Here is a 26232-nt window from a genome sequence, read left to right on the forward strand (position 1 = left end):
TCAACTTAATCGGAAGAAAATGTACAAATTTGGTTCAAGGATTTTGCTACGGTTTCCTCGTTCGTGGACCAGTTTTAATTGTTCACACGCCACAGAAGAAGAAAATTAACTCAATCTAAATAAAATCTGATCTAAAAATCAAATAGGTATGTATATTTTGTTAGTGGTTACCGTGATTATAGGAAAATCTTAATCGAATGATTTGCGTATCATTGTATTTCCTTTTTCTGATTTTGTCAAAGATGTATATAATCCTGTATGTATCATTCATCATTCTCAATCAATAAAAATATTTACCTTTGTAAAGTCAAACATGGCATCCAGAGCCTCTATTGTCTAAAGACACAAATATCCCCAAAACCCTTGTTTTTTTTTCGTCATCTCCATTTTCCATCGTCGACGTCGCCGCCTACCATGACCACCGAAACTCCCTCCAACTCTGGCTCCATCCCAAGTGATCATGTCACTCCCCACAATCTGCAAGATCCAACCTCTACATTGATCAACGTCAATGTATCCAACGTTTCCAAATTAACGGGAACAAACTACATAACCTGGAGCATTCATATCTATGCTCTCTTGGAAGGTTACAATCTCGAGACATATCTCGACTCCACCAATGCCCCGTCGCCTACTATCATCAGCAACAATGCCATTACTCCGAATCCAGCCTTCGTTCCATGGCATTGTCAAGACCGTCTTGTCTTCTTCGCGCTTCTTGGATCTATCTCTGGTCCGTCACAAGCACTCGTCGCCACCGCCACCTCCTCTGCCGCAGCATGGAAAACACTTGCTGAAACTTACGGAAGATCAAGCTACACGTCAAGCAAATGAAGGAGCAAATGCGCCGACACACCAAGGGATCCAAATCCATTGATGATTATATGCGTTTCTACAAAACAAAGGCTGATGAACTTGCTTTACTTGATAAACCGATGGACCATGAGGATTTAATCGACCTCATTTTTGGAGAATTAGGCGATGAGTATAAATCTGTAAAAGATATTGTACATGCTCGGGACACGACAATCAGCTTTGTGGAGTTGCATGAGAAACTTCTTTCTTGGGTAGCACTCGCAGCCATGGTGGCATTCCCATTTGTTTTCCACTACGGAATTATATATAAGACGAAAACATTCATGCATATATGACGACACAATCACCCACGCTTCTATATATACAAACCATATAACTGATACCGTTAAATCCACCGCTCTAAGTATTGACCCGAATCTGATTGTTTGAATCTCTCCGGCGTAATCTTTATCCAAGGCAGAAATTCCGGTTGGTTTGTGAGATGGAGGCTGCGGCTGCAGGAAGATCCGTGCGGAGGTGCTGCGTCTCGCCGGTGGTCGGCGGGTCTCGATCGCTCCGGTCTCCAGAGCGGCGGTTTCTGAGGCTATCGTCGTCTGGAATCGGGAGCTCGGATCGCGGCGCCGGTAGAGTTTTACGGTTGGGCAGGCAAAGTCACGAGAGATTGAGCTTCCTCCGGCCGATCATGGCGGCTGACGAGGCGACTTCCTCGCCGCCCTCGGATTGCGTCGGTAGTAGCGTTATCTTTTCGTTTTGATTCATTTGCGAATTCGGTTTTCGTTCGTTGTGTTCATGTTTCTGTTGTTAGATAAGTGAAAGGTGGAATCGTTTTGGATCTAGGCTGTCATTCTTCTTTTTGGGACTTCGGGTTTATCGTTTTCGAAATCGAAATGCTGAATCGTATTGGAACTTTATTGCTTGCTTGTGGTTTCAATTATATTGACTTTGTCCATCTGTTTCAATCTCCCTGAAATTCTTCTGGGCAAAGCCACAACGACACTTTCAATTTCTCTGAGAAACTGTCCTCCTTTGAACGGATCAGAAGAAAATATTGGCAAGACTCTCAACAAAACCAGAAGACGATGAGAATCTTGTCGGTTTGATTTGTTCCCATTTCCCAGAAACCCATTATTGATAAAGAATATGGAATATTAGTTCCACAGAGTCTTGTAGAATTTGCACAAGTTTTGGAATTCATCACTTGTTGCCATGAATTATGTTTTTGGATAAAGCTTAGCCATAGGAACTCAACATGAGAAATGCTTAACTAGGTGAACCTCTGCACCAGATGCCAATCAACGGAAGAAAGTCGACGAATATTGTATGGCATGATTGTCCCGTCACCAAGTCCGACAGACAAGACTTACTTCATCAAAAGGGATGTGTCATTTGGATCACTGGCCTTAGTGGTTCAGGTTGGTTCTTGTGGAAACACCTGAATTTTGTCTCTTTGTAGTTTTCTTCTTCACTTCCTTGAATCTGATATACATTTGCATCTCCTCAATCTTTAATCTCAGGAAAGAGCACCCTGGCCTGTGCACTAAGCCGGACTTTGTACAGTAGAGGAAAGCTTACATATATCCTCGATGGTGACAATGTTCGACATGGACTAAATAGCGATCTCAGTTTCGAGGCAGATGATCGTGTTGAAAACATACGGAGAGTAGGCGAGTTCCATTACTGTATATTGCATACATCTTCTGCAATCCTTCTTGTTTTTTTCTTTTTTGCTGAGTGAAAATTTTTGGGACTGTTGAATTCACAGGAGAGGTGGCCAAGCTGTTTGCAGAAGCTGGTGTAATTTGTATTGCCTGCCTGATTTCGCCTTACAGGAGGGATCGAGATGCTTGCCGTTCTTTGCTTCCAAAAGGAGATTTCATCGAGGTTTTATGGATTGATCTTTTCTCTCGATTGTCACACAACATCGAAAATCTCACCCAAAAGGTGTGAAATTTCTGTTTGGTTTTTTTCTTGATAGGTATTCATGGATGTGCCCCTCCATGTTTGTGAAGCAAGAGACCCAAAAGGTCTATACAAGCGTGCTCGCGCTGGAAAAATTAAAGGTACCCTCTTTTTCTCGAGTTTCATTGCCCGAAAGTTGAAGGCTTTTGACAATGAATCTTCAGTCCTTCATGCTTGAGCGAGTTGACTACGTGACTTCACTCCCCAAGATTTTGAATTTCAGGTTTCACGGGGATAGATGATCCGTATGAACCGCCATTGAAATGCGAGGTCTGTCTGTACATTTTGATGATTTCTCTTTGTGATCCTCTCAAACTTTAGATCTCACCATTTTCAGATTACCAATGAATTCTGCAGATTATATTACAACACAACGGGGACAAGGCTTCTTCTCTGTGTGAAATGGCTGAGACTGTAGTGTCCTACTTGGACCATAATGGCTACCTCATCGCCTAAACCAAATTCCTCAACTTTCTAAGTTTCCACCCATCAATGGCTCCATTTCCAGTAACCCATTTGCACCCAGAGAAAAAAAAAAGATTCAGTGGAAATACACTTGCTTCACTGGCCACACTCTCTATTACATTATTATTACATCACTTAGATTCAGTGTCTGATTTCTAGTGTATATTATCAAATCCCCTGTACCGAGATTTTCAGAACACATTGATATCATGTAACGGTGTATTAACAACGCCTAAGTCTACTTCCCAAACGTTCACTGTCCAGAATCAAAAGCGAAACAAACAACAATGAACACAGACAATACATGAACAAGGAGGAAGACATCTACAGAAACAAAAACAAAAAAAAAAACCCATCAACACTTCTTGTCTTGCTGTTCGTTTAAGAAGCCGTCCATCGTGAAGGAAGTCGCCATTTCCTGTGCCAGTATATCGAGACTCTCGACCACATTGGGAACCCGAAATTGAACTCTAACGGCCGATCAGCAGGCCCCCCAACAATCAACGGTAACCACACATATCTCGAGTCCCGTAAATCAGCCGGGTTCCACCTATCTGCCATGAAAATAAACGCTCCCGGTACACCTGGCACCGGTATCACGTACGTGCTTTGAGCAAAGAATGTGGTCAGCCGAAAAATCTTGTTCCCGCCTATACAGGGATTGCCCAATGTCTCCCACGGTCCCATTATGGACTCGGCCGCATGAGCCAGGGCTTCATTAGGGGCCCAGCCGGTGCAGCCGGACGTGATCATGTAATAGGTACCCTGGTGCTTGAACACAACCGGTGCTTCCCTGTGTTGTCCCACCATTATTCTCTTCATAACCGGCTTCACATCGAGGTAATTATCGGTAAGTGGACCGATATGAAGTACACTATTGTCCTCTGAGGAGTATATTAGATATGCAATACGGTCCTCCTCGTCCTTGAATATCGTCATGTCCCTACTGTCGAACCCGTGCGGGCGTTTGCTGTGTAAATAATCAAAGGGTCCTGTCGGATAATCGCTGATGGCTACGCCGACGGAAGCTTTGGTGTAGTTTGCATCATCAATGTGCATCCACATGACATACTTCCCTGTCTTTTCGTTGTATATCACTTTCGGTCGTTCTAGGACATTGGATTTGTGTAGATCATGTGTCTCGTTTGTTTCTTCAGCCGATAGAACGATGCCCTCGTTTTTCCATGACCATAAGTCTTTCGAAGAGTAGCATCCTACCCCTATGATGTCAACCTGAAAGTAAAAAAAATCATCAACATTTACCCGAATGAATGATCTGGAAAACGCGAGTTAAATCATAGAACAAACATTTTCATCCTAAGGTGAAAAAAGCCTTAGAGAAACAAGCTAACGACACGAGCTACTTACCCGAGCAGGTCCTTTTTTGTGAGCATGATAGGTCGGTCCATCTTTATATTCTCCATACCAGTAGTAGGTTTTAGATCTCTCATCATACAGAATCCCTCCACCATGGGCTTGAATAGGGGCTCCTTCGGTATCCAGCCAAATTTTCCCTGGGAAGTAATAGAAGGTATCGTTCCCCATATCCTTGGTGGGGTCAATGGCGGTTTTCATGTCGGGAAAGAAAACATGACGGATCTGGGAGTTTTCGTCGAGGAACTCTTCTACCAAAGTGGTTGGACGTTTTGGTTTCCGTTTAATTGCACGTGGAGAACGCTTCCTAGGTGGAGGCATTTGTATATTCTCCTCTTCCACTCGCTCAAGTTCCCGAACAACGGGATGATGATGTATTAGCAACTGAGAAGAAACTTCCCGGTTTATGCTATCTTGTCTGCTATATATCGAGACAAGATGAATCAAGAGGAGGAACCCTAAAACTGTCCACACTACAGCAGACGGTGAACATCGGCTGCCTGCATTATTGCAACGCAAAGATGTTGGTTTCTTGTTGTGTTTGGTCTTCATCCTCATCTGGTTCCTTTCTCTTTCTGGGGTTATCCAAATTTAATCTTCAAGAAGATGCTGTAATAAACAATATGCAACAGACCAGACAAAACATAAGCATCTAACTAGACGCCCTATGCTAAAGAAACAGTTCTACTGCAGAGAGAGAGGAATCTTTAAGAACTCTGATCAATAGACATAAAAATGCAGAGGGACCAGAAATAATCTCAGTTGTTGTAATCACATATATACGAAAACCACTTTCTGAGTGATCATTTTCCTCATCTCATCACAGAGTATGATGCCCTAGGAGTGATCATAATGCATAAAAACATCCATTGAACTGAAAAAAAGCTGGATGGAACTGTTCTTAAATCGTCGATGGGTACAACCCGGATTTCATAAACCGGGAATCTTCAAGGTCGATCACATATTAGGGAATTTCAACATTAATCCATCGGACTAATCCACAACTGATGGAATACATATTTTCATGCCATTTTCGTCGATCAAAGAAGGCGAGCAGCAAAAACATGAGCTCAATTCCTCAAACCAGATCCAACATTGACACCCACAAGGAGGAAATTGAACCTTAAATGCAGCTAAATTCCGGCAAGAAAAAAAAACAACAAACTGTGTGAACAAAAGCGGAAAGATGATAGAGAAACCTCGGAGACTTTACCTGAAAACCGCAGGTGACCGATCGGAGCGGAATTTCCCGACATGTATACGTCAGACTAAAGCTGAAACACCGGTGATTCTCACTAATCCCAGTTCCCCACAAAGCAAATATCTCAAGAAAACACCAAATTTCAGACACTCGTCAGCAGAAGCTCAATCACGGAGAAAAATCGAAGACCCAGAATTAGATTCGAGAGATAGAGAAATGGGTTGGTGACGTCTGGTTCAGACGGATCTGTCGTGGAGAGAAAGAGACAGTCTTGATGATTCCAACGTCTGACCAAAGAGACCGTCTCGCCTGATGAGTTCCCCCTCTGGCTAGGGAATATTACTCAAATAACCCACTTGGGTCGCAGCAATTTCAGTGTACACCACCGAAAAAAAAAAAAAAAATTTGCGACCTTATTACGACTAATATATAACTAATATACAACCTATTACGACTAACAAACTACTCTTATTTTAGTTGTATATTAGTTATATATTAGTCGTAATAAGGTCGCAAAATTTTTTTTTTTTCTGGGTGGTGTACCCTGAAATTGCTGCGACCCAAGTGGGTTATTAGGGTTAAAACCCCCTCTCTGGCTATGGGATTTTCCGTAGGTATTATTAATATAAATAGTTGTGGATATTATTAATAAAGTAATGATGGTTCTGAAGTTAATTTCTTCATTAGTGTTCATTAATTGGTTGCACTTTTTCACTAATCAAAATGTATCCACCAATTTTTATTTTCCTTATTGATTTAAATCTTAAAATTAATTAGTCTTTACACGCCGGGATTTGGGATTCGTTTCAATTTGATTTTATTTAAATTTAATATTTTATAAAAATATATATTCCACGATTCATTCATTTAGATGTTATCCAAATCATTGTGCTATTACCATTAATTTCCATATCGATATAGAGGAAACACCAGTAGTTACTAAATGTATTTTTGGAAACTTCTCCAATTTCGTAATTCATTATTGTAATTTGCAAACGGGGAAAGTCAAATGAAAAGACCAAAGTCTAGCTAGCTGCCAAGTTGTTTTCACGTTAAGTGATGGAGTGCATTGCAAAATTTCATGTTTCAAGGTTGTATTGTATGAATTAATATTTTATTTTTATTTTTATTATTATTATTTCTTTACATATTATAAGGTCTTTTAAATTATTGTCTGATCTGAGTTGTTCTCTTAATCGGGAATTGCATGAGATACTACAGGGGGGGGGGGGGGACCAACACATTCTTCACCTTCTTCTCTTCCCCATTTATCATATTTTTGTCCGACATTTTTATTTCAATAAAACTTTTAAGAATCCGTTCTTTTTTTTTTTATCCTGTCAAAGATTAAACCATTAATTCAGATTCATATATTACGGAATAATATGCAGTAAGAATCAGGACCGTCTCACAAATTTTAGGAGCGCTGTGCATGTTCTAAATCAATAAAAATTACTCCCTTTATTAATATAACCTAAATGCTTTTTTATTACTCACAAATTTTTTAATTTTATTTAAATATTATTATTTATAAATATATAAATTAATACTCCTTCCGTTTCAAAATATTCTAAATCAATAAAAATTACTCACAAATTTTGGAGGCGCTGTGCATGTTTTGGGAACGCTGTGCATAATCTAAAACTACAAATATTTTGAAAAAGAGGGAGTATTAATTTATATATTTATAAATAATAATATTTAAATAAAATTAAAAAATCAAATATTATGGCATTTCTAAAAATATTTAAAAATGATAGAAATATTTTTAATTTAGTATAATATACAACGGACCGCTATATTATATTCTAATTAGTTTTAATAAATACTTTTATTAATATATTTTATAAAAATAATCGGTTTTAATAAATGCTTTTTTATAACGAATATAATATAATCTTGGTTTTAATTTTGAAAATAAATGTTTTAATTTATTTAATTATAATAAAGATAATTAATGATAACAAAAGTTGTTACTACTATTTATAATTAATAATTGCTTTTAATTATTATAGATTATTTATAATTTTTAATTAATAAGAGACCCATAAATTTTGGGCCCTGTTATACCCACCTTGAACGTTTATCAAGGTTTTAATAGACGGCCCTAATAAAATAATGTCCGAGAAGGATCCATCGGAGTATACGTCCTCTAATGGGCTTAAGAAGGCCCATTAATATAAAGCCCATCAAGTACTAGTGGTTTGCACGCGCTTTCTGATGAGAGTGGTTGCGTAATTTACAAATAGGGAGAGAGAAAAAAACAATGGGTACAATGGCACCATGATTTTCGCTCTGTCAACCAAAGACTTGAGCTCCCTTCCGACAACGAATACCACTTCAGATAAGATCCTAACCGTTGATATCATAAATTAGCGGGACCTACTTAATCAACGGCTTAGATTTCGTGGCTTTGACTTAAATTCGCTGGCTATGATTGGGTTTTGATTTGGACAGGAAATCTCATGAGCGAACAGTAGCGAACAACGGGAAGACAAAAAAAAAAAGAAAAAAGAAGCGCAAACAGAGAAGAGAAGCTCCCCTTCCGGCCGTGGAGATCCGAGGAGGAGAATTCTGACAGACCGATCTGCTGTCTCTGTCTGTATTCTCTGATTCATCGATGGGATTGTGGGAAGCTTTTCTCAATTGGCTTCGTAGGTTAGCTCCTTTATCTCCTTCTTCTTCAACCAATTCTTCTCATTGTTTTCTGGGCTCCTCACGTAATTTCGATCTGAAATCTTTGTATTGACATTGGAGTTTCTCATCCCGCTTATGCGGATTCGATATATAGTGGTCACGCAAGGAAAATTGTCGCTTCTGGCTGCATTTAGTGTATATCAATCAATGGTGGTGTTTGATTCTTCTTTCTGGCTGCATTTAGTGGTATATTGGATTGGTTCTTTGGTGGTTTTTAGGAAAGGGTTCCTGCTGCAAGAGGCTATCGAAGTGAAAGGTTTTAGGTTTTCTTTTGCCTCAAGTGTCGTATTAGATTGATTCGGTTAGGAAAATCTGTCGGTGTATGGTCCGCTTGTACTTGTAGGTGTATCCTTGAACCCGAAATGGAGCTCACTCGTTTGGATATGCTATTTTTCAGCCTCTTTTTTAAGCAGGAAATGGAGCTTTCTTTGATAGGACTTCAGAATGCAGGAAAGACATCACTTGTAAACGTTGTCGCTGTAAGTATATATATATATGTGTGTGTGTGTGTATACATTCATTGATGATTCTGATCTGATGTTGTTCCAAAACTCAGTCTCCTCTTGTCTTTTCTTGTTCAGACCGGCGGATACAGTGAAGACATGATCCCTACCGTAAGTTACATTTCTTACAAAGAGCTTGACTTCTTTGAGTCTTTCTGAGTCTGGTCCATTAATGATGCACATTATTATGTTTGCTTGCTTTTGGAATGACACAAAGGGATTGTCATACTTTCAGGTTGGCTTCAACATGAGGAAAGTGACAAAGGGAAACGTTACGATAAAACTATGGGATCTCGGTGGTCAGCCCAGATTCCGCAGCATGTGGGAACGCTACTGCCGTGCAGTTTCTGCAATTGTGTAAGGATCTTAAACTGGGTTCCGGTCATCAAAAGCATTTCTTGTCAAATTCTTTTTTTGGTCCAGTTCAAGACACAGACAAGACTTACTTCCACAACTTTTGGTTATGGTTTGTGGTCTGAACCTCCATTTTCAGATATGTGGTTGATGCTGCTGATTCCGACAACTTAAGCATCTCAAGCAGTGAACTCCATGACTTGTTGAGCAAACCTTCTCTAAGTGGCATCCCTCTCCTTGTCCTCGGGAACAAGATTGACAAGGCTGGATCCCTGTCCAAAGAGGCCTTAACCGAGGAAATGTGAGATACCCTGTTCTGTTTTTTCTTCTTGCTCACTCGAAACAGCACAAGCTACTTTCAGACATGTTCACCAATCTTTCTTTCCAGGGGGTTGAAGTCGATTACAGACAGGGAAGTCTGCTGCTTCATGATCTCGTGCAAGAACTCCACAAACATCGATCAGGTCATTGATTGGCTCGTAAAGCATTCCAAATCTAAAAGCTAGATTGCCCAAGAACGAACTATCTTCTTCTTCTTTTTATTTTTGGGAACACAACGGGTTTTCTTGATCTTCTCTCCCGTGCCGTGTTACCTTCTGATAATGACGGTGGTGGTGGTGGTGGTGGAAGGTTTTTCCGGTGAAACAAGATTCGTCCTTTTTTGTTTTTCTTCTGATTCTTGCATCTCTTCTGTGTCTGGATGCTGTTCTTTTCTGTTTACCATGAGATGGATTGATTCTGCTAAAGCTAATGAAGAGGCCTTTTGGACCTTTGGGGGTCGGAATTGCAATTTTACTAGTTAGACGCAATTTTGTAAAGAACAAAAAGAATGTTGCTAAATAGGAAATAATGAATAAAAAAATCTGAGATTTCGGGAAAAAATATCGACAAAATCTGATGCGAAGGGATAATCAAAGCTGAGGCATACTGTTTATAATTTTCTATTCTCTGACAATGGACGCTTCCCTGGTGCGTCTCTCTCCGACGCCGGTGACGGCGGCGGCTTCACCGAAAGGGCCGCCGGAGTTTGAACCAGTTATGGAGAAGATGAAACAGAGGCTGCTGAAGCACGGTGTCCATCCTACCCCTAAAATCATACGGAATCTCCGGAAGAAAGAGCTTCAGAAATACAACCGCCGAATCAAACGACAATCAGAGTCCGATGCGGCGGGGTCTCCGGTGGTCACGGAGGCGCAGAGACAAGCTTTGGAGGAAGAGACCCATTTCCGAACCCTAAGGCGGGAATACAAGCAATTCACGAGAGCTGCCAAAAAGGGCGGCGGAGCGGGCCAGGTCGACGGCGATGGTGGTGATGGTGGTTTGATTGCGGGGAAGCCATGGGAGGGTATGGAGAGAGCGAGACTGAAGGAGCTCGTGAGTGGTGGTCGGAGAGAAGAGGTCGGTGGCGGGAAGCTGAGGAGGGAGAATCTAGATGAGCTGAAGGAAATGCTGGAGCAGGATCTCCGATGGGTTCTCGAAGATGATATTGAACTGGAAGGGCTTGAGTTGTCGGGAAACGACCGTTGGGGTTTTGATCCTGGAAAACGGTGGGCCAGTGAGGGAGACGCTATCAAAGTTCTTGTTAACAGGTCTGTAAAATCTCTCTTTTCCCATGTTCAAATCACATTCCACGTAAATCCATTGAATTTCAAGGTATAGAAACAATTGGGTTTACGTGGGAATCTGGAATTGTGTCCAATCAATTTCAGGTTGAGTAGTAGGGAGATTACAGAGAAGCACTGGAAGTTTGTGAGAATGATGAAGCAATCAGGACTTCAATTCACGGAGGCTCAGTTGCTTAAGATTGTGGATCGGTTAGGACATAGAAGAAGCTGGAAACAAGCTTCAGCTGTTGTTCATTGGGTATACTCAGACAAGCAGCATAAGCATCTTAAGAGCAGGTAATGTCTCCTGATGATTTTAGCTCTTACTTTCATTGTGTTTCTTTGGAACTGGTTTGGTTTTCGAGGTTGAATCTAAGTTTAAGCTGAACTGTGTCTTAGTACGCTAATAAACATTGTCTTCTGTAGGTTTGTGTACACTAAACTATTGTCTGTTCTTGGGATGGCAAGGAGGCCTGAAGAAGCACTCCAAATTTTCAATAAGATGCTTGTAAGTGTCATCTGATTTAGTGGCATGCATGCCAAGTGGATCCAGATGAACATCTATGCTCTTTCAATACCATTTCCATGGAGTTGTTGGATTAACTCGCATTCTTTAGTCGCTTTAGGGTGATCGCCAGTTATACCCTGATATTGCGGTGTACCATAGTATTGCTGTGACACTTGGACAAGCCGGTCTCTTGAAGGAGCTGCTGAAAGTAATCGAGTGCATGAGGCAGAAACCGACTAAACTAATTAAGAATTCTCACCAGAAGAACTGGGACCCTGTGCTTGAACCAGACCTGGTTGTATACAATGCAGTAAGAGTGCATTTCTTGCTTATGAAACTGGGTTTCATTATATATATATATATATATGAGTCTGGGTGGTGTCTTTGTGCATTTCTTGCTTATGAAACTGGGTTTCATTATATATATATATATATATATGAGTCTGGGTGGTGATTTTTATGACACAAGCCTCGATTTAATTGGTTCTTAGGTTCTAAATGCTTGTGTTCCCTCGCGTCAATGGAAGGGTGTTTCATGGGTATTTGCAGAGTTGAGAAAAGGTGGTCTGCGACCTAATGGAGCTACATACGGACTTGCTATGGAGGTAAGCATTTGAATCATCTGTGGCATGTGAATACTAACATGTTCGGTTAGTAGATTATGTTGGGTTATTTTAAAACCACTGTTCATATAAATGTCCTGATGAGATGCTTATGACAGGTTATGTTGGAGTCAGAAAAGTATGAACTTGTTCATGAATTCTTCAGGAAGATGAAAAGCAGTGGGGAAACTCCAAAAGCAATTACCTATAGAGGTAGCAGTTGGCTCATTGTTTCTCTGTTGTTTAGGGATTTCGGTGTTTGTTGGGTACTGATTCTTGTAGAACTTGATTCTCAGTTCTTGTCCGATCTCTTTGGAGAGAAGGCAAAATCGAGGAAGCTGTTGAAGCAGTCAGAGATATGGAACAAAGGGGAGTTGTAGGAACAGGGTCGGTCTACTACGAATTAGCATGCTGTCTGTGTAATAACGGCCATTGGCGTGATGCAATGCTCGAGGCAAGTTTATTTATAGCGTGTTTTGCTACTCAAACCCTTGAAAGATATTGATTCCAGTATCAACTGATACAGGTGGAAAGAATGAAAAGACTAGAGAACTGTAAGCCACTTGAGATTACCTTTACGGGGCTGATATCAGCTTCCTTGGGCGGTGGCCACATTGATGACTGCATAGCTATATTCTGTTACATGAAAGACCATTGCTGTCCGAACATAGGGACAGTAAACACAATGTTCAGGGTTTATGGCCGGAACGATATGTTTTCAGAAGCTAAAAAGTTGTTCGAAGAGATTAACGGTGGAAAATTCCATGCTTTGGTCCCAGACGAGTATACGTACAGCTTGATGCTTGAAGCTTCTGCTCGGGCGCTCCAATGGGAATACTTTGAGTTTGTATATCAGAAGATGACTCTTTCTGGGTATCAACTGGATCAAACAAAGCATGTGCTACTGCTAATTGAAGCATCCAGAGCCGGGAAGGTAGTAAAACTTACTTGATTGATTCTTTTTTGTTGCAACAGAGTTCTTCAATGGAGCATGAGCTGTGTGTTTTCGGTTGTATTGCAGTGGCGACTACTAGAGCACGCCTTTGATACTCTTCTGGAAGGTGGAGAAATTCCTCATCCAATGTTATTCACTGAGATGCTGTGCCATGCCACGGCTCAAGATGATTACCGGAGAGCCATTGCCCTGATCGATACTGTGGCTCTTGCCCCTTTTCAGATCGATGAAGAACAGTGGACTGACCTTTTTGAGGAGAACAGAGAGTGGATAACGCAGGAGAATCTGGAGAAGCTGTTGGATTGTCTCCATGACTGTGATTATGCAGCAGAACCAACTGTCATAAACCTCTCAAGATCATTGAAGTCCCTTTGTGGGATTTCCTCTTCAAAAATGGTGGATGACATTGAGAGACCGGTTGATGATTTGCTTATTCCAACTACAGATTCTCCATACATCACATCTGTTAATGGCAATGAAAGAAGAGTAGTTGATGTTCTGTCGGACACATCTGACGACGAGCCTTTGGATTTTACGGAGAGTGAGCTCCAGACGTTGGGTCTCGAAGAGCTTGTGGCAGCTGGAACTGATGGTGAGGAAGATGAAGAACATGCTGAAGAATCTGATTCACCACCTGCATATGAAATCCTGAAAGAATGGGAGAATAGCAGAAGAAAAGATGGGATGGTCCAAAATTCTGCCCTTTTGTAGAGTTTGAGGCTGTTTTTTCTGTCTACAGTCTTAATGTGATTCACATATAATCATAAATCTAGGAAAAACAATCGTGAACTGAAAGATTGTGTAACTTCCATTTGTGTTATATTGCCAAAAAGAACCCTACTTTGTACCTGCAAACTTTCAAGCTTTCTTATCTGAAACTTTGGCTGACAATGAAATTCTACTTTGTCCCCTATCAGAACATCCACAAAAGACAGGGTTCAACATAATCCAATAGTTAGGACAGACAAGCTGGGGAATTGACACGGTTACTAACAAAAAAAAAAAGGCCAAGCAGTTTTTACCATACCGGCGATGATATATCGCCAGATTCAAGACTGAAAACTCGAAGATCTGATCTGATCCTCACTATCTGCTACAGTACGTGATAACGCTATATAAGGGCATTTATAAAACGAGCAAAAACCTCGATGGATATAGCTCTGCAATGAAATGGCCATGACTGGCTTTTTTTTACCATATATGATTACGCATCCTATGCTTCAAAGCTTTCATCGCTGCCTTTGCAAAAATCTGAGCAGCTTCGGCTTCGGCTTCTGCTTTCTCTGCCTCTCTTGCTGCCTCTTCAGCCTCAGCAATCGCGAATTCCGCCTCTGCAACTGTTCTTGCAGCTGCTACAGCCGCCTCTTGGGCAGTTATACCCTTTATCTTAAATAGCTCCTCGTCTACTCGGGATTTAATAAGAGAGCTTACACCGTTTTCTTCCACATTTAGTGTATCTTCTTCCTTGTTTCCTTCCAAAAGTAGTTGAGGAGATCTCTGTCTTGTTGTTCCTGTGGTCACTGAATCCGGAGCAATCCTGTAAATGTGTTTCGTCTGAAAAATGTGAACAAAAGCGACAAAATCCAACTAAGTGTTTCCGATGCTGAATGGAAGTTGAGATGCGGTTTCGAAGTTCTGTTCACAGAAGAACCAAAAATGTCTCACCTTAATTAATGTACCAATTGATGTCAAATGCTTTAGTCTTACTGCCACATGCCTTTGCACATTGAGTGGCGTCCTGAAATTATCCTGAAATTTTTACAACAGCCAAATCCTTGATGATAATACTAACTAAATGATGCAATCATCCACTATATGAGGAATGGAAGGGGCATATAGACAGGAATTTTAGAGTACCTCTATATACAGAAAGATTGATGTTCTGTCAGAACCTCGCGGCTCCTTCAGGTTGGCGAGTGCCTCCAAGATGATCTTATCCAAACTACAAGAACAGAAAAAACTCAATGCCGTCTTTTATTGACTTAGACAAAAATAATTCTAGGTGAGATGCATGAAGCTAGAATCATCATATGCATGATACTCTTATAGCACAATCAAACATCGGATAATGCTTATTCACATAATCAGAGCTGAATCCTCAAAAAAGAAGGATGAGACATCACAAGCAGAAAGAGACTAACCTCGTAATTGATCTTTTCGAAGCATCATTTTGTGGTGATTCACCGGAAACTTTTGGAGGAGATGAATTTGTCTTTCCTTCATCATAACTCAGAGGCACAGTGCTAAGAGTTGAAGAGTCAACATCCTGCGTAGGAGTTGGAAGAATTCTTTTAAGCGCGAGTTTAGCTTTCTTCCTCGATCCCCACAATGCAGTGACACTTATATTCCTCCATTTGTCCTGTTACGAAGTTGAAAATGAAGGGGGGAATCAGAAACTAGAAATCATTATTCGAACCAGACATTTCCACAATGTAATGCAAATATCAATAGGGTTCCTGCTTCAAGCTCTATCCTATACCTTGAGATCCACATTTGAGCGAGATTTCAAAACTGAACTAAATTCCGGATCAGAGAGTATAGTCCGCCACTTTCCAGTTCCATACTTAAGCACTCCAGCTTTAAGGGCCGCTTCTTCTTCAGCTGTCCACTTCTGTTTCGGGGCACCCATTAACAGCTATCAATAAGACTCCAGAAACAAAAACTTCGAGTAAGTTGGATCTTTTTCCCTGCGAAAGATAGAACACTGAAAAGACTTAGAATTGTGAAAATGAATGAAGTGAACCAAATGGTCGAATCAGCAAATTAACACATGCCTCCACCATTGGAGATTAACAGCTACAAAATCTTTGGAAGAAAGATCGTAGGTATCGACTTAAACTACGTCCATTGCACAATCTGTTATGATCCAGTCACAGATGTTGTTCTACGAACCTGAATCCTGATCATCTACTTTGATTAGTTAATACTTCAAATCGCGAATGAAAACGCAGAACAACGATAACCGTGAAAACGAATTCGATCCAGAATATAAACGCCATCACGAATTCTGAGTAATCAAACAAATCAGAAGAATGAGAAAAAAAAACTTGTGTTCGGACAAGTTCAATTCAAGATACCACCGACTGATACAAACGATTTCCAGACAATAGAATATCAAATCCGAAGCCTTCATGAACCATTTGCACCGACGACGTAGAAAATCAACAGGAAAAAGAAGGCAAAATCCTGCTAAAGATCAAATCCTAAACAAAATTAGCCGAGACGAGGACAACACCTAACCAAAATCTAACAGTGAGATCGAAGAAAAGCAGGAAAATTTTGACGTCTGAACCCCAATAAACGAAAACCCAGAAATGGGGTAGGAGAAGAAGAAGCATACCTGATCAAGCAGAAGCGAGGGAGAGTTTCCGAGAGAGAAGCTTGACGATGAAGCTGAATTCGCATCTGAACTGTCATGAATCAAATTTGAATCTCAGAATTTCGCTGAATGAACGAAGACGAAGACCAGAGAGTAGAAGAAAGAATATCCATAAAAACGAAAAGCATGCCCACCAAAGAAAGAACAAAAAAAACATGAGCTTTGATTTTCGATTGATCTTCGCAGGACATAGCCAAACAGTTGAGGAAGCTGGATGGACCCCTTCATTTTTCCAATATTACGTATTGCCCCTTCAAATATACCGAATTTCAATTATGTCCCCATATTCTATTTTTTTGACAATATAACAATCTAACTGTGTCCAGTGGTGTAGAGATCAATAATTTTAAAGAAAATAACTTTTATCATACATAATCTTCAATCCATACAATTTTTCGATAATATACTTCATCTTTTAGGTTTAAAAAAATTATTATAAATCAAGTGATGATGCACATAATATATAGATTTAATATATTATTTTGTCATATGTTATGGATTTTGGTGTAGTATTTTGTTGTGTAGAATATATTTCCATAACTTGATTTGAGTTATGTATTAATAGTTTATTGTGAATTTTATATTTTTTACATAAATTACCACTTAATAGTCTATAGTTTATAATTATATTTTATTTTATTTATTTACCTTAAAAAGTACAATAAAAACAAGAGTAAGTTTGAATTATGTAAATTACAAAAAATAGGAATTGTGATGATATAGGAAAATTGGAGGACGATTGAAGAGATCTCGTGAATGTTTGGACTGATATGTAAATTAGAAAACTTTGAAGGTCGATTTGGAATTTCTATGTTCTATTTTTTCGCCCCATTTGCCGTCGTTGTGTTATCGAACCCGTGAAGAGGAACAACCAAACGAAAAACCGGAGCTCAAGTATTTCCCCTTTCGACGACGATGGCGATGCGTACAACTCAGGGGATTAGCCGTCTCGCCGCTGCACTCCGCCGTGTGAGTCGGCCTCTCTCCACCGACGCGGTGGTTGAAGCGGAGGTCAAGCGTGGCGAGATCGGTATGGTCTCAGGGATCCCTCAGGAACACCTTGTTCGCAAGGTAAGCATCCGCTTCCTTCGTTCTTTTCTTTTTATAGTTCATGAATTAGGGTTTCTGCAGATTGATCGGTGGAAAATTCCAAATCCTGATTGGAGATTCGTTTTTGTAGATGAAAAACTGAGCTTTGATTGTTCATTGGGTTTTTCTGTAATGTGTTTGGATTTGACCCAACAGATACGTTTAGTTTATTTGAAGATGGTGAGCTAAAATTTGTATTTCGCTTGAAATTGAATTACAGGTGATTATCTACTCACCTGCTAGAACTGCCTCCCAGCAAGGATCTGGAAAAGTTGGAAAATGGAAGATCAACTTTGTGTCCACCCAAAAGTATGTAATGTCTACTTCAGATTTCCCAAGGCTATAATATTTTTTCCCTTGAGATAATCTTATCGGTAACTTAAACCTTGTTGGGGGGAATATGATAATCAAGATAGTTTTTTGCCTTGTCTATGGAAATCCCATCTCATCATATGCAATTTTCACTTTGCTGGAGCCTGGAGCATCTTTATTGACCCATTTCATGACAACTAGAGCTATATAGTCGTCATTTTTAGCTTGCCTTCTTGATTTTCATGTGAGCATTGTCTTGGTTATCTTGACAAGGTTTGCCTTTGACAATGCGAATTTCTTATGTTGGACAGAATTCATCAAGCGATTGTATTGTATTGGATAAACCCCTGACAGACCATTAGCCTCCTGCTCGAGTTAGTTTTTTTGATGTGTGATATCGTTTGCCGGGGTATTAATATGTTGTAGGTGGGAAAATCCACTAATGGGCTGGACTTCCACAGGGGACCCCTATGCCAATGTTGGTGACTCTGCCCTTTATTTTGATTCCGAGGAAGGGGCAAAGACATTTGCAGACCGACAAGGCTGGGATTATGTGGTAAGTCGAATTTTCTTTGCATTATCATCTCAGCTGGGATTATGTGGTAAGTCGAGTTTTCTTTGCATTATCATCTCAGCTTCTGTCGTCACTCTCACATTCGGTTGTACTTTTAATAGCTCAGACGGCAATCAGTTTATTTTCGGACTTGTGCACCATTTCTGTCAATCCATATTCGACTTCTGCACCTGCCTTTTTCTTTTGAATAGCCCTTGATACAATTCAGAGTTGTTTTGCCACTCTCTTCTAAAAAGTAAAAACACGTATTTTTACTCATCTCAGGTCAAGAAACGCCAGACTCCGATATTGAAGGTTAGTAATCTCCTTGAGATGTTGCCCACCTGCTATTTGAGTTTACATTTTGGATCACTAAATCGTGAATTGTTTAGAAGACTGCCACTGGTTGATGCCACTTGAACATGCCTGACTCATAGGAAGAGCACTGTCCTTTCCCTTAGAGTAGAGATTTCAACTATGGAACTTAGTCTCTAACGAACCAAGTTCATAGGAATCCTTGAAAGGTGTTATGGTTTAAGAAGGGTCACATTAAGGAACTACCCTTTGACATCCTACATATGTATCATCAAAATATATTTATTCCAGACTTAGATGGTTTACGGCAATGGTTTATTCACCCGGCAACGGTTGCAGGTTAAATCATACGCAGACAACTTCAAGTGGAAAGGCCTTCCTCAAACACCAAACTGATATCTCTTCACTTCTGTCTCCCCTGGCTTAAACCTAGTGGGCAAGCAAGCAGCACATGAAAGCTTGTTTCTTTTCGTTATGTTTATCTTCTGCGAGCTAATGTTGAACCATTGTCAAGAGGAGAATCTTTCTATCTCAATAATATGATGATGAAACTCTGGGATTCTTTAGTTTCTGATCTTGTTGGATTCTGATTTATTTTGCTGGAAAATCTCATTGGAAGTCTCAAGAGTGTTAGAAACAGATCAGACATCAGTCTTCACTTTTCTCAGTCGCAGATCCATTGGAAGAGAAGTCTAGTTCGAGCCAGTGATGGACAAGGTAACAAAAGGGGAACCCCATATTCTGAATACAATACAAAATACATATAAACTAGGCACACTAAAAAGTGTTTCTGACACATATAAATAGAATCGTAACAGACAAAACGGTCAACGGCTTCTGCTCCGACAAAGTCAGAAGCAAGCATCCAACAGACAGCAACAGCAGAGCGCAGCCAAGCTTCAAACACGCACACACAAAAAAAACATATCATTGCCAAGAAGAAACTAAAACAGAGTTAAAATGGGCAGAGACAAAAACAAAACAGACCAGCCTTCGAGAAAGCCGACTTCTTGCTTCGGCGGCGGAGCCTGAGAATACTGCGGCGGAGGGTAGCCTTGCACCGGGTACCCCTGCGGCGGAGGGTATCCTTGCATCGGATACCCCGGCGGTGGATATGCCTCTTTCGGTGGGTACCCTTTCAACGTCCGCCGGAAAATCCACCGGAAAAGTTAGTTGAACGAACCGTGAATCGGAAACAATAAAGAACAAAGAACCCCACACAAAAAAAAAATATATATTTACTGACCTTGAGGAGGAGGAGCACCGACAGGAGGCTGTTCTTGGTGATACATCTCTCTCTCTCTCTCTCCAAACCCAAAAAAAATCCCTCTCTCCTTAGCCCTCCGTCTCTTTCTTTATAGCTTAAAGACCTCGGGGGAATAACCTGAAGTTTGTACTAGAAACCTCAGGTTTCCATCCAAGTCACTTTCCATGGAATAATTCGCTTTTTTCTTCGTGTTTTTTTTAGTGCAAGAATCCCTTTCTTTCATTTACGCTTTAATTAACCACTAAGAATGATAATAAAGAAAAAAAACAAATAAGAAACATGTTCTCCTAAGGTCTTTCTGCATCGTATTTCATGACAAAAGATGAAAACCCATGTATTGATTCTTGTCACCATATGACCGATCAAGAAACCCAAAAGTGTCAAAAACCCATGTTTTTTTTTTTGTTCGCCATTTTCTATCCTCGATTCGATATTTCACATACAAATACTATAATATATATCGTTCATAAACTATGAAACCTATGCAGTTTCCAAGATCATCTTTGACTGCTTTATAAAAAACAAATCAAAGATGGCCTTTTCATGATGGGTTTCATAAGTAAATGTGCAAGCCATAAATGGGTTTACAACTTCTATGTGCTCATTGATATCTGTACACATGAAAGCTAACATGATTAAGATATTACAACAATGACACTTCTCTAAAAGACCTAACAATTCAAACCCAGAAAAGAAAAATGAGATTAAAACACTACAAGCTACATTAGTTGTCTCTCTCTCTCCTTTAGTTGAAGTTTGCTCACTGATTGCTTGAGAACCATGGGAGCCACCTCCGGCGCCGGACTGAAGCAGCAGCGCCACTGGAAGAGCCTGTTCTCGGAGTTACCGAAATCCTATCCGCATTGGTCGCGGCCCATTGCCCAAAAGCCGGTGAAGAAACCAGTTCCTTCACCGCTTTTTCCGTGCTCTCCCTCGTGAATTTCTCCCACTCTTCTTTCTTTAATTTCCTCTGCTCGGGTGTTTTATGGAAGGACGACGGGAAACTATCTGAATCAGATGGCGATCTTTCCATCATTCTCCCGGTTCCTGAAAGAGCATGACAAGGAATCTGGTCATAGATACATCTTGCTTGGATAATTTTCAATGAAGAGATATAAAGACCAAGAACCAGCCTCTGGGAGGTGTAGCAAATCGAACATGGTGAGAGCCGGATTGGAGATATTCAGTACCATCCAGAAGAGATTCCCGGATGGGTGGCACATCAGCATTACGAATTCCCTCCCACATTTGTTTTAATAATTTCAACAGTTTCCTGCGCAAAGAATTTCAAAGTTCCGAACTTTCATGCCGAACCACAAGTTCAATCAGGTACTTAAATGGAAGATGCATGGTTCAGCTAAGTAGAGCAAAACGAGTATGGTGGTGAAAGAAAAACATTAACAGAGAGTGGTCGGGGACTAACTTGAACAGGCGTCTCAGGAACTTTAATCTTGTGACCGTCTTTAGCAGTGATGACACGAATATTCCCGATATTAGTGCCCCTCCAGCAAGTATGGGATCGATCGAGCTCTGGAAACAAAAAGTATGACATTGATAAGATGATGTCTTTCAGAGTGTCGGTTCAAATGAAATCGCGTGGTTAGACAGTATAGGAAAAACCTGAAGAATCATGACCGCAGCCAAAATCCGAATGGACCAAGAAACAAAGAGTGATGTGCTAATGTCAATGGAACCGTCTTCTGTCAGAACAAGTTTCCTGACAATCCAAAATCCTAACCATGCTCCAGATAGCGAAAGAAATGCACCCAGGAAAACAGCCAGCTGCAATTAATACCTAAAGGAATTTAGTTTTCTCAAATTGGATATGTATTTCCGCTTGTACTTCTCTTCCAAGACAGAACCCTAAGATACAACATAATGACAACAGCAAAAAATTGACTACATCAAAACTTACATACAGGAGTGTACATATCTTCATTGATACCCATCTCCATGAGCAGAGATTGAATTAACCCGGGAATGTAGCGAAGAAGGAAACCTCCCACCCCAACCTGACCATGTGAGGAGGATCAGTTTCAAAAACGTTAAATAAATGGAGAGAGAAGAAAATAGGAAGGAAAGACAAGTCTTGCTCTTGTAAAATCACCAGGGACGAGTATAAGAATAATGCAAGCGAACTCTTCCTTCCAGTTGGGAGAAGCTTCATCCCCTGCTAACATCATATCGCGTCAGCTGATGGAAATCAGGAAGTGTCCAGTAAGATTAACTTGTCAATAAAACATTAACAAGTGAGTTACCTGAAAAAGGACAACTAATACAACAAGGATGATCCCAACAGCCATGGCACTGCTGTAGTAAAACGATAATGATCGGCTCAGGGTAGAAGCCGAAGCCAGCAACACGATACCCAAGATTAAGAATATGACACGGTACATGAAAAATTCTGCAAATCGGTAATTTAGAGATCAAGAGAAAAAATTAACTAATTGTAGGATCAAAAGAAATAACATAATACCAAGGTGTTATTATAAGCCAAAAAGGATAAGTTACCTTCTTCTGCAGATAAATGCAGAGTCACATTGGATGAGCCAGATACTCGAATATCAAGGATCTTGTGGTCAAAGGGTGACATGATCTGAACCCATGATCCCTTCGAAACTTTGTCCCACTGACCTTGGGGGCACATTCCTACTGCACGTGATGAATTCCTACAATTGTGCACTCTAACATATAACCTTTTCCGAAAATCACTAGTGATGCAGGAAGGATAGATGTCAACCTAAAAAATATTTTTCACCAACGAAAAAGTAGAATATCCCGAAGCCTAGATGTTATCCTCTAGATTGGAGCGGGTGTAGCAGCAATATACAAAGACTCACCTATGGAAGCAAACATCTACACTTGTTCTTCCACCGGTTGAAGCATTATGTGCAACTCTCAGCTTCAGTGAATGCGCATATTTTTCCATGTGTTTAAACCTCTTAAGTCCACGAATATATATCCTCTCGCAGAGCACCGCTTTACCAGGCTTCAGTCCAGGAGAGCCGGTCACTTCTATACTAGGAGTCACTTGCAGTGCGCCAGTTTCACCCACCACTGTAACAGTGGCAGACCAATAGAAATTAGCAAAGACGAAAACTTTAGGGAAGAAGAACATCGGTTCCACTCAAGCGTCCCATAAGAATCATCGAGCTGTTAATTTCCAACTGAAAAATCTAAAGTTTTCCGATTCAACTTCACACTCGTTATCCTAGCTACTTAGAAAGTCACAAAACCATAGGAAAATTCATAATTTGTGAACGAAGAGTTTCATAGCTTTCAATGTTGCCAGATAAATGGGTAAAACCCACGCGAGGGAAAAGAAACTATAAAAAAAAAATTCGAGTAACTGCCTACAAGAACAAGTAGAAATAATACACAAAATGAGCAAATTAAGCAGTGAAAATTAAAAAAAAAATGCCACTGTTCCACTCCATAATCAACAAACCCAGAAAAAAAAACCCTAGATTCCCAACATCGCGACCTATGCATTCAAACCCACAACCAACAAGGAGAAAGTAACCATACCAAAGACCAGTTCATCGGAGGAGACAATAGAAGAGCATGCCCAGAGGCTTAGCAATAGAAACCCGACAACGAAACCGAGGCTCCGAGCCATAATTGAGTATCCCATCGGCTTCTGGTGAGTGGTGATTGAATCGAGTAACTGCCTACAAGAACAAGTAGAAATAATACACAAAATGAGCAAATTAAGCAGTGAAAATTTAAAAAAAAAATGCCAGTGTTCCACTCCATAATCAACAAACCCAGAAAAAAAAAACCCTAGATTCCCAACATCGCGACCTATGCATTCAAACCCACAACCAACAAGGAGAAAGTAACCATACCAAAGACCAGTTCATCGGAGGAGACAATAGAAGAGCATGCCCAGAGGCTTAGCAATAGACAAACGACAACGAAACCGAGGCTCCGAGCCATAATTGAGTATCCCATCGGCTTCTGGTGATTGAAGGAGACGAGGAAAAGAAAGGCGCGGATTTGAATTGAAGCCCGTTATTAAAGTAAAAAAAAAAACAAGGGTATTTATGGTATTTAAGGATGAGTTTTATTGTATTGTGGGCCTCGTAATGGGCCAAATATAGCCCAATTAGTCTTAATTAAAGCCCTATTATTTTAGGTCCGTTGGATTTAATTTTCTCATTAGTGCTAAAAGGGAGGAACCATGTCTTCTAAAATTCGAAAATATTACCTTATGTAATAATATTATCGTGATTTTTTTGAAAATTTTGCATATATACAATGAGATAAACAACAAAAAAAAATAATAATAATATTTAAACATGTAATATATACACATACTGAAATCATATTTCTTATAACAACAAAAGCAGTATGCAGTGACTACATATCCGAGTGTATATTTCTTTCCGAATTAAAATGGTTGGGAAAGAGAATGCAAATTCTAATAACATGCCTTATTTTCTATCGTAGGATTAGTTTGGGCATCGCCCCGATATACCGGCTTAGAAAAAAAGGAGGATGACTAATCAGACGGATTGTCTATTTATTAAAATACATTGTTTGAAGTCTTCTTCTCCAAACTCACAAGGCTTCTCCTCATCGATCCGTCCCATCGCTACATTACTATAATTCCTTCGCAGATCCAACGGCGAAGGTCGTCTCATCTTAACAGATGTATATCCGCCACGTGTACGGGCGGATGCAGCCCGGACGAGTTCACGGTATTCTTCCCCCGCACCGTCGCCACCATGGTGTCTCGTCGTCATTCCCAACGTGTTAACGGTGAAGCTACGCGGCAGAGCCGTGGGGGTTTCGCTGATGTGGAAGCCTCCGGCGGGAAGGCCGAACCCTCCGGTACCACCGTGGACGAATCCGGCGGAACATGACGTCACGCTCCGCACGTACGCGTCACGCGCCATGATCAAGAACCGAAACGGGACCTTCACGAGCTTCGCGAACTTGAAGCCACTCTGTTTCTGGTTTTTCTTTGTATCTCTCATGATTCACTTATGAATGTGTGTGTGTGTGTGTGTGTGTATATATATAATATAAGAAATAAAAACACTACTTTGTGTCAGTTACTGTGTTTGAGGAATGTGTTTCTGGGATAAGAATCAGAGGAAGAAGATGCTGTCCAAAGGCTTTACGGATTTTATTTATGTTAAAAGGGATTTTTAATTTTTAAATGTATATAGTTGGATGTTTACGGTTTGGGGATATTTATATTATTATATAGGAATTCAATATCATACTCTTAATAAGTCAAAATATGAGGTTTAAGATTATATCCTATGGGCCGGCAAAAATTTACAAATACAAAGATGACAGATTATCATTAATTTCTAAATAAATAATAAAATACCAAATATGATATTGATGCCAAGCTGGTCACTAGTTATCCAATTATTTCCCCTTAACTGTGTTTCTAACTATCGCATCGTTAGCGACCATGTTATAATATTCGTAGATATCATTACACTGCGACAACTCATTGACACGTATTTACTATATATGTGTGTGCATATGCGTATGTAGAGATATACATGAATAAAAAAATATATATAAAGTTTCCGAGTATCCGCCATTTTATTATCTGATTTAAACAAAACAAAATCTGTATAACTGTGAATAGGATCAAATCCAATCCACCAGAAAATCTCCATAGGTCGAAAAGCAATAACGACATGTTCTAAATTAGGACCGTTTCATATCTATAAAAAATAAAATAAACGAATCATATGATATAATAACCAATTATGGACAGCAGCGACAGTTAAAAATAGAGAGTTATATTTACTTGTTTGAAACGCGCACCACAGAATCTGACACAACTTACCGTGGATGACGTGGCCGGACAATATGAGCCCATTAATACTGAAAGCCCAACCAAAAGATCTTCAACTGAAAAGCCCATTAAGGCTCAATATAAACTAATAGCATGTCGTATTTTTTTGGGCCGTATTTATTGCCAACTTTAGCTCAAGGTTCGGGAACTCTTGGAACCTCCAGAGGGCTTATCCAAATATCATTTATATGTGTATATATATATATATATTTAGGGGCGAGCGAAGTGATGGGAGGGTCACGTGATGGTGAAACTATTAAATCTGAATATATTAATATTAGTGGTAATAACACAGCAAATGAATACCATTTTGATTCCTTGACACCTCTTCAGCTCACAAAATATAACATTTTCCTTTCGGCAATTCCATAATAACATTTAAATGGGAGTCCGTCCATTTATTTAAGCTCTCCCATTTACGTTTATAATACCGACCCTAAGAAATATCGAAA

The 26232-nt window shown here is 40.0% G+C and overlaps 8 protein-coding genes across 20 annotated transcripts in view; 4 read left to right on the forward strand and 4 right to left on the reverse strand.

Annotated features, from left to right (window-relative positions):
• The window catches only part of LOC104821201 (adenylyl-sulfate kinase 3), a 4456-nt gene extending 990 nt beyond the window's left edge, over positions 1–3466 (forward strand). Inside the window, exons 3-9 of one of the 3 annotated variants that reach the window (XM_010552002.1) lie at positions 1277–1544; positions 2085–2228; positions 2331–2480; positions 2579–2697; positions 2792–2876; positions 2999–3045; positions 3133–3466. In XM_010552002.1, the coding sequence (XP_010550304.1) occupies positions 1277–1544; positions 2085–2228; positions 2331–2480; positions 2579–2697; positions 2792–2876; positions 2999–3045; positions 3133–3231 (912 nt within the window). In that variant the 3' untranslated portion in view covers positions 3232–3466. Of the gene's footprint in view, positions 1–1276; positions 1545–2084; positions 2229–2330; positions 2481–2578; positions 2698–2791; positions 2877–2984; positions 3046–3132 lie in introns of all 3 variants that reach the window. The other 2 variants (XM_010552003.1, XM_010552004.1) reach the window with 2 other exon arrangements.
• Positions 3442–6141, reverse strand: LOC104821200. Of its 2 annotated transcripts, none has more exons than XM_010552000.1 (3): positions 5828–6141; positions 4609–5114; positions 3442–4473 (listed from the first exon to the last, which is right to left on the reverse strand). In XM_010552000.1, exons 1-3 carry the CDS (start codon positions 5868–5870, stop codon positions 3622–3624), a joined length of 1401 nt encoding a protein of 466 aa, XP_010550302.1. In that variant the 5' UTR covers positions 5871–6141; the 3' UTR covers positions 3442–3621. The 2 variants fall into 2 exon arrangements, with proteins under 2 accessions (XP_010550302.1, XP_010550301.1); XM_010551999.1 differs by having other exon boundaries at positions 4609–5223.
• A 2121-nt stretch (positions 6142–8262) lies between these two features.
• On the forward strand, positions 8263–10159 carry LOC104821205 (ADP-ribosylation factor-like protein 8A). The gene is made up of 6 exons (XM_010552010.2): positions 8263–8473; positions 8910–8991; positions 9094–9126; positions 9251–9372; positions 9509–9670; positions 9758–10159. Exons 1-6 carry the CDS (start codon positions 8436–8438, stop codon positions 9873–9875), a joined length of 555 nt encoding a protein of 184 aa, XP_010550312.1. The 5' UTR covers positions 8263–8435; the 3' UTR covers positions 9876–10159.
• Positions 10160–10281: 122 nt separating this feature from the next.
• Positions 10282–13916, forward strand: LOC104821203 (pentatricopeptide repeat-containing protein At5g67570, chloroplastic). Its single transcript, XM_010552009.2, has 9 exons — positions 10282–10958; positions 11079–11270; positions 11400–11481; positions 11600–11791; positions 11973–12086; positions 12203–12296; positions 12380–12537; positions 12610–13017; positions 13105–13916. Exons 1-9 carry the CDS (start codon positions 10324–10326, stop codon positions 13747–13749), a joined length of 2520 nt encoding a protein of 839 aa, XP_010550311.1. The 5' UTR covers positions 10282–10323; the 3' UTR covers positions 13750–13916.
• LOC104821202 (telomere repeat-binding factor 2-like) lies at positions 13583–16576 on the reverse strand. 8 transcript variants are annotated; one of them, XR_773048.2, is made up of 9 exons: positions 16379–16576; positions 15518–15725; positions 15180–15397; positions 14896–14980; positions 14704–14787; positions 14234–14592; positions 14066–14128; positions 13887–13948; positions 13583–13672 (listed from the first exon to the last, which is right to left on the reverse strand). XR_773048.2 is itself a non-coding variant. In XM_010552007.2 (7 exons), the coding sequence occupies exons 2-7, from the start codon at positions 15665–15667 to the stop codon at positions 13666–13668; spliced, it is 903 nt and encodes a 300-aa protein (XP_010550309.1). In that variant the 5' UTR covers positions 15668–15725; positions 16379–16576; the 3' UTR covers positions 13651–13665. The 8 variants fall into 8 exon arrangements, 4 of the variants coding, with proteins under 4 accessions (XP_010550309.1, XP_010550310.1, XP_010550307.1 ...); XR_773049.2 differs by having other exon boundaries at positions 14061–14128; XR_773046.2 differs by having other exon boundaries at positions 14066–14131.
• A 681-nt stretch (positions 16577–17257) lies between these two features.
• Positions 17258–19260, forward strand: LOC104821206 (NADH dehydrogenase [ubiquinone] iron-sulfur protein 4, mitochondrial-like). The gene is made up of 5 exons (XM_010552011.2): positions 17258–17488; positions 17727–17815; positions 18245–18374; positions 18657–18686; positions 19026–19260. Exons 1-5 carry the CDS (start codon positions 17333–17335, stop codon positions 19080–19082), a joined length of 462 nt encoding a protein of 153 aa, XP_010550313.1. The 5' UTR covers positions 17258–17332; the 3' UTR covers positions 19083–19260.
• Positions 19261–19365: 105 nt separating this feature from the next.
• On the reverse strand, positions 19366–20115 carry LOC104821207 (cysteine-rich and transmembrane domain-containing protein A). The gene is made up of 3 exons (XM_010552012.2): positions 19933–20115; positions 19674–19821; positions 19366–19583 (listed from the first exon to the last, which is right to left on the reverse strand). Exons 1-3 carry the CDS (start codon positions 19976–19978, stop codon positions 19538–19540), a joined length of 240 nt encoding a protein of 79 aa, XP_010550314.1. The 5' UTR covers positions 19979–20115; the 3' UTR covers positions 19366–19537.
• A 362-nt stretch (positions 20116–20477) lies between these two features.
• LOC104821209 lies at positions 20478–23939 on the reverse strand. 3 transcript variants are annotated; one of them, XM_010552016.2, is made up of 10 exons: positions 23802–23939; positions 22794–23010; positions 22465–22622; positions 22212–22357; positions 22061–22123; positions 21873–21965; positions 21574–21735; positions 21377–21483; positions 21087–21226; positions 20478–21000 (listed from the first exon to the last, which is right to left on the reverse strand). In XM_010552016.2, the coding sequence occupies exons 1-10, from the start codon at positions 23905–23907 to the stop codon at positions 20714–20716; spliced, it is 1479 nt and encodes a 492-aa protein (XP_010550318.1). In that variant the 5' UTR covers positions 23908–23939; the 3' UTR covers positions 20478–20713. The 3 variants fall into 3 exon arrangements, with proteins under 3 accessions (XP_010550318.1, XP_010550317.1, XP_010550316.1); XM_010552015.1 differs by lacking the exon at positions 23802–23939 and adding an exon at positions 23482–23597 and having other exon boundaries at positions 21144–21226; XM_010552014.1 differs by lacking the exon at positions 23802–23939 and adding an exon at positions 23482–23597.
• Positions 23940–26232: the final 2293 nt, after the last annotated feature.

Source organism: Tarenaya hassleriana, unplaced genomic scaffold, assembly GCF_000463585.1.
Source record: "Tarenaya hassleriana unplaced genomic scaffold, ASM46358v1 Cleome33, whole genome shotgun sequence".
In the NCBI taxonomy this organism is placed as follows: domain Eukaryota; kingdom Viridiplantae; phylum Streptophyta; class Magnoliopsida; order Brassicales; family Cleomaceae; genus Tarenaya; species Tarenaya hassleriana.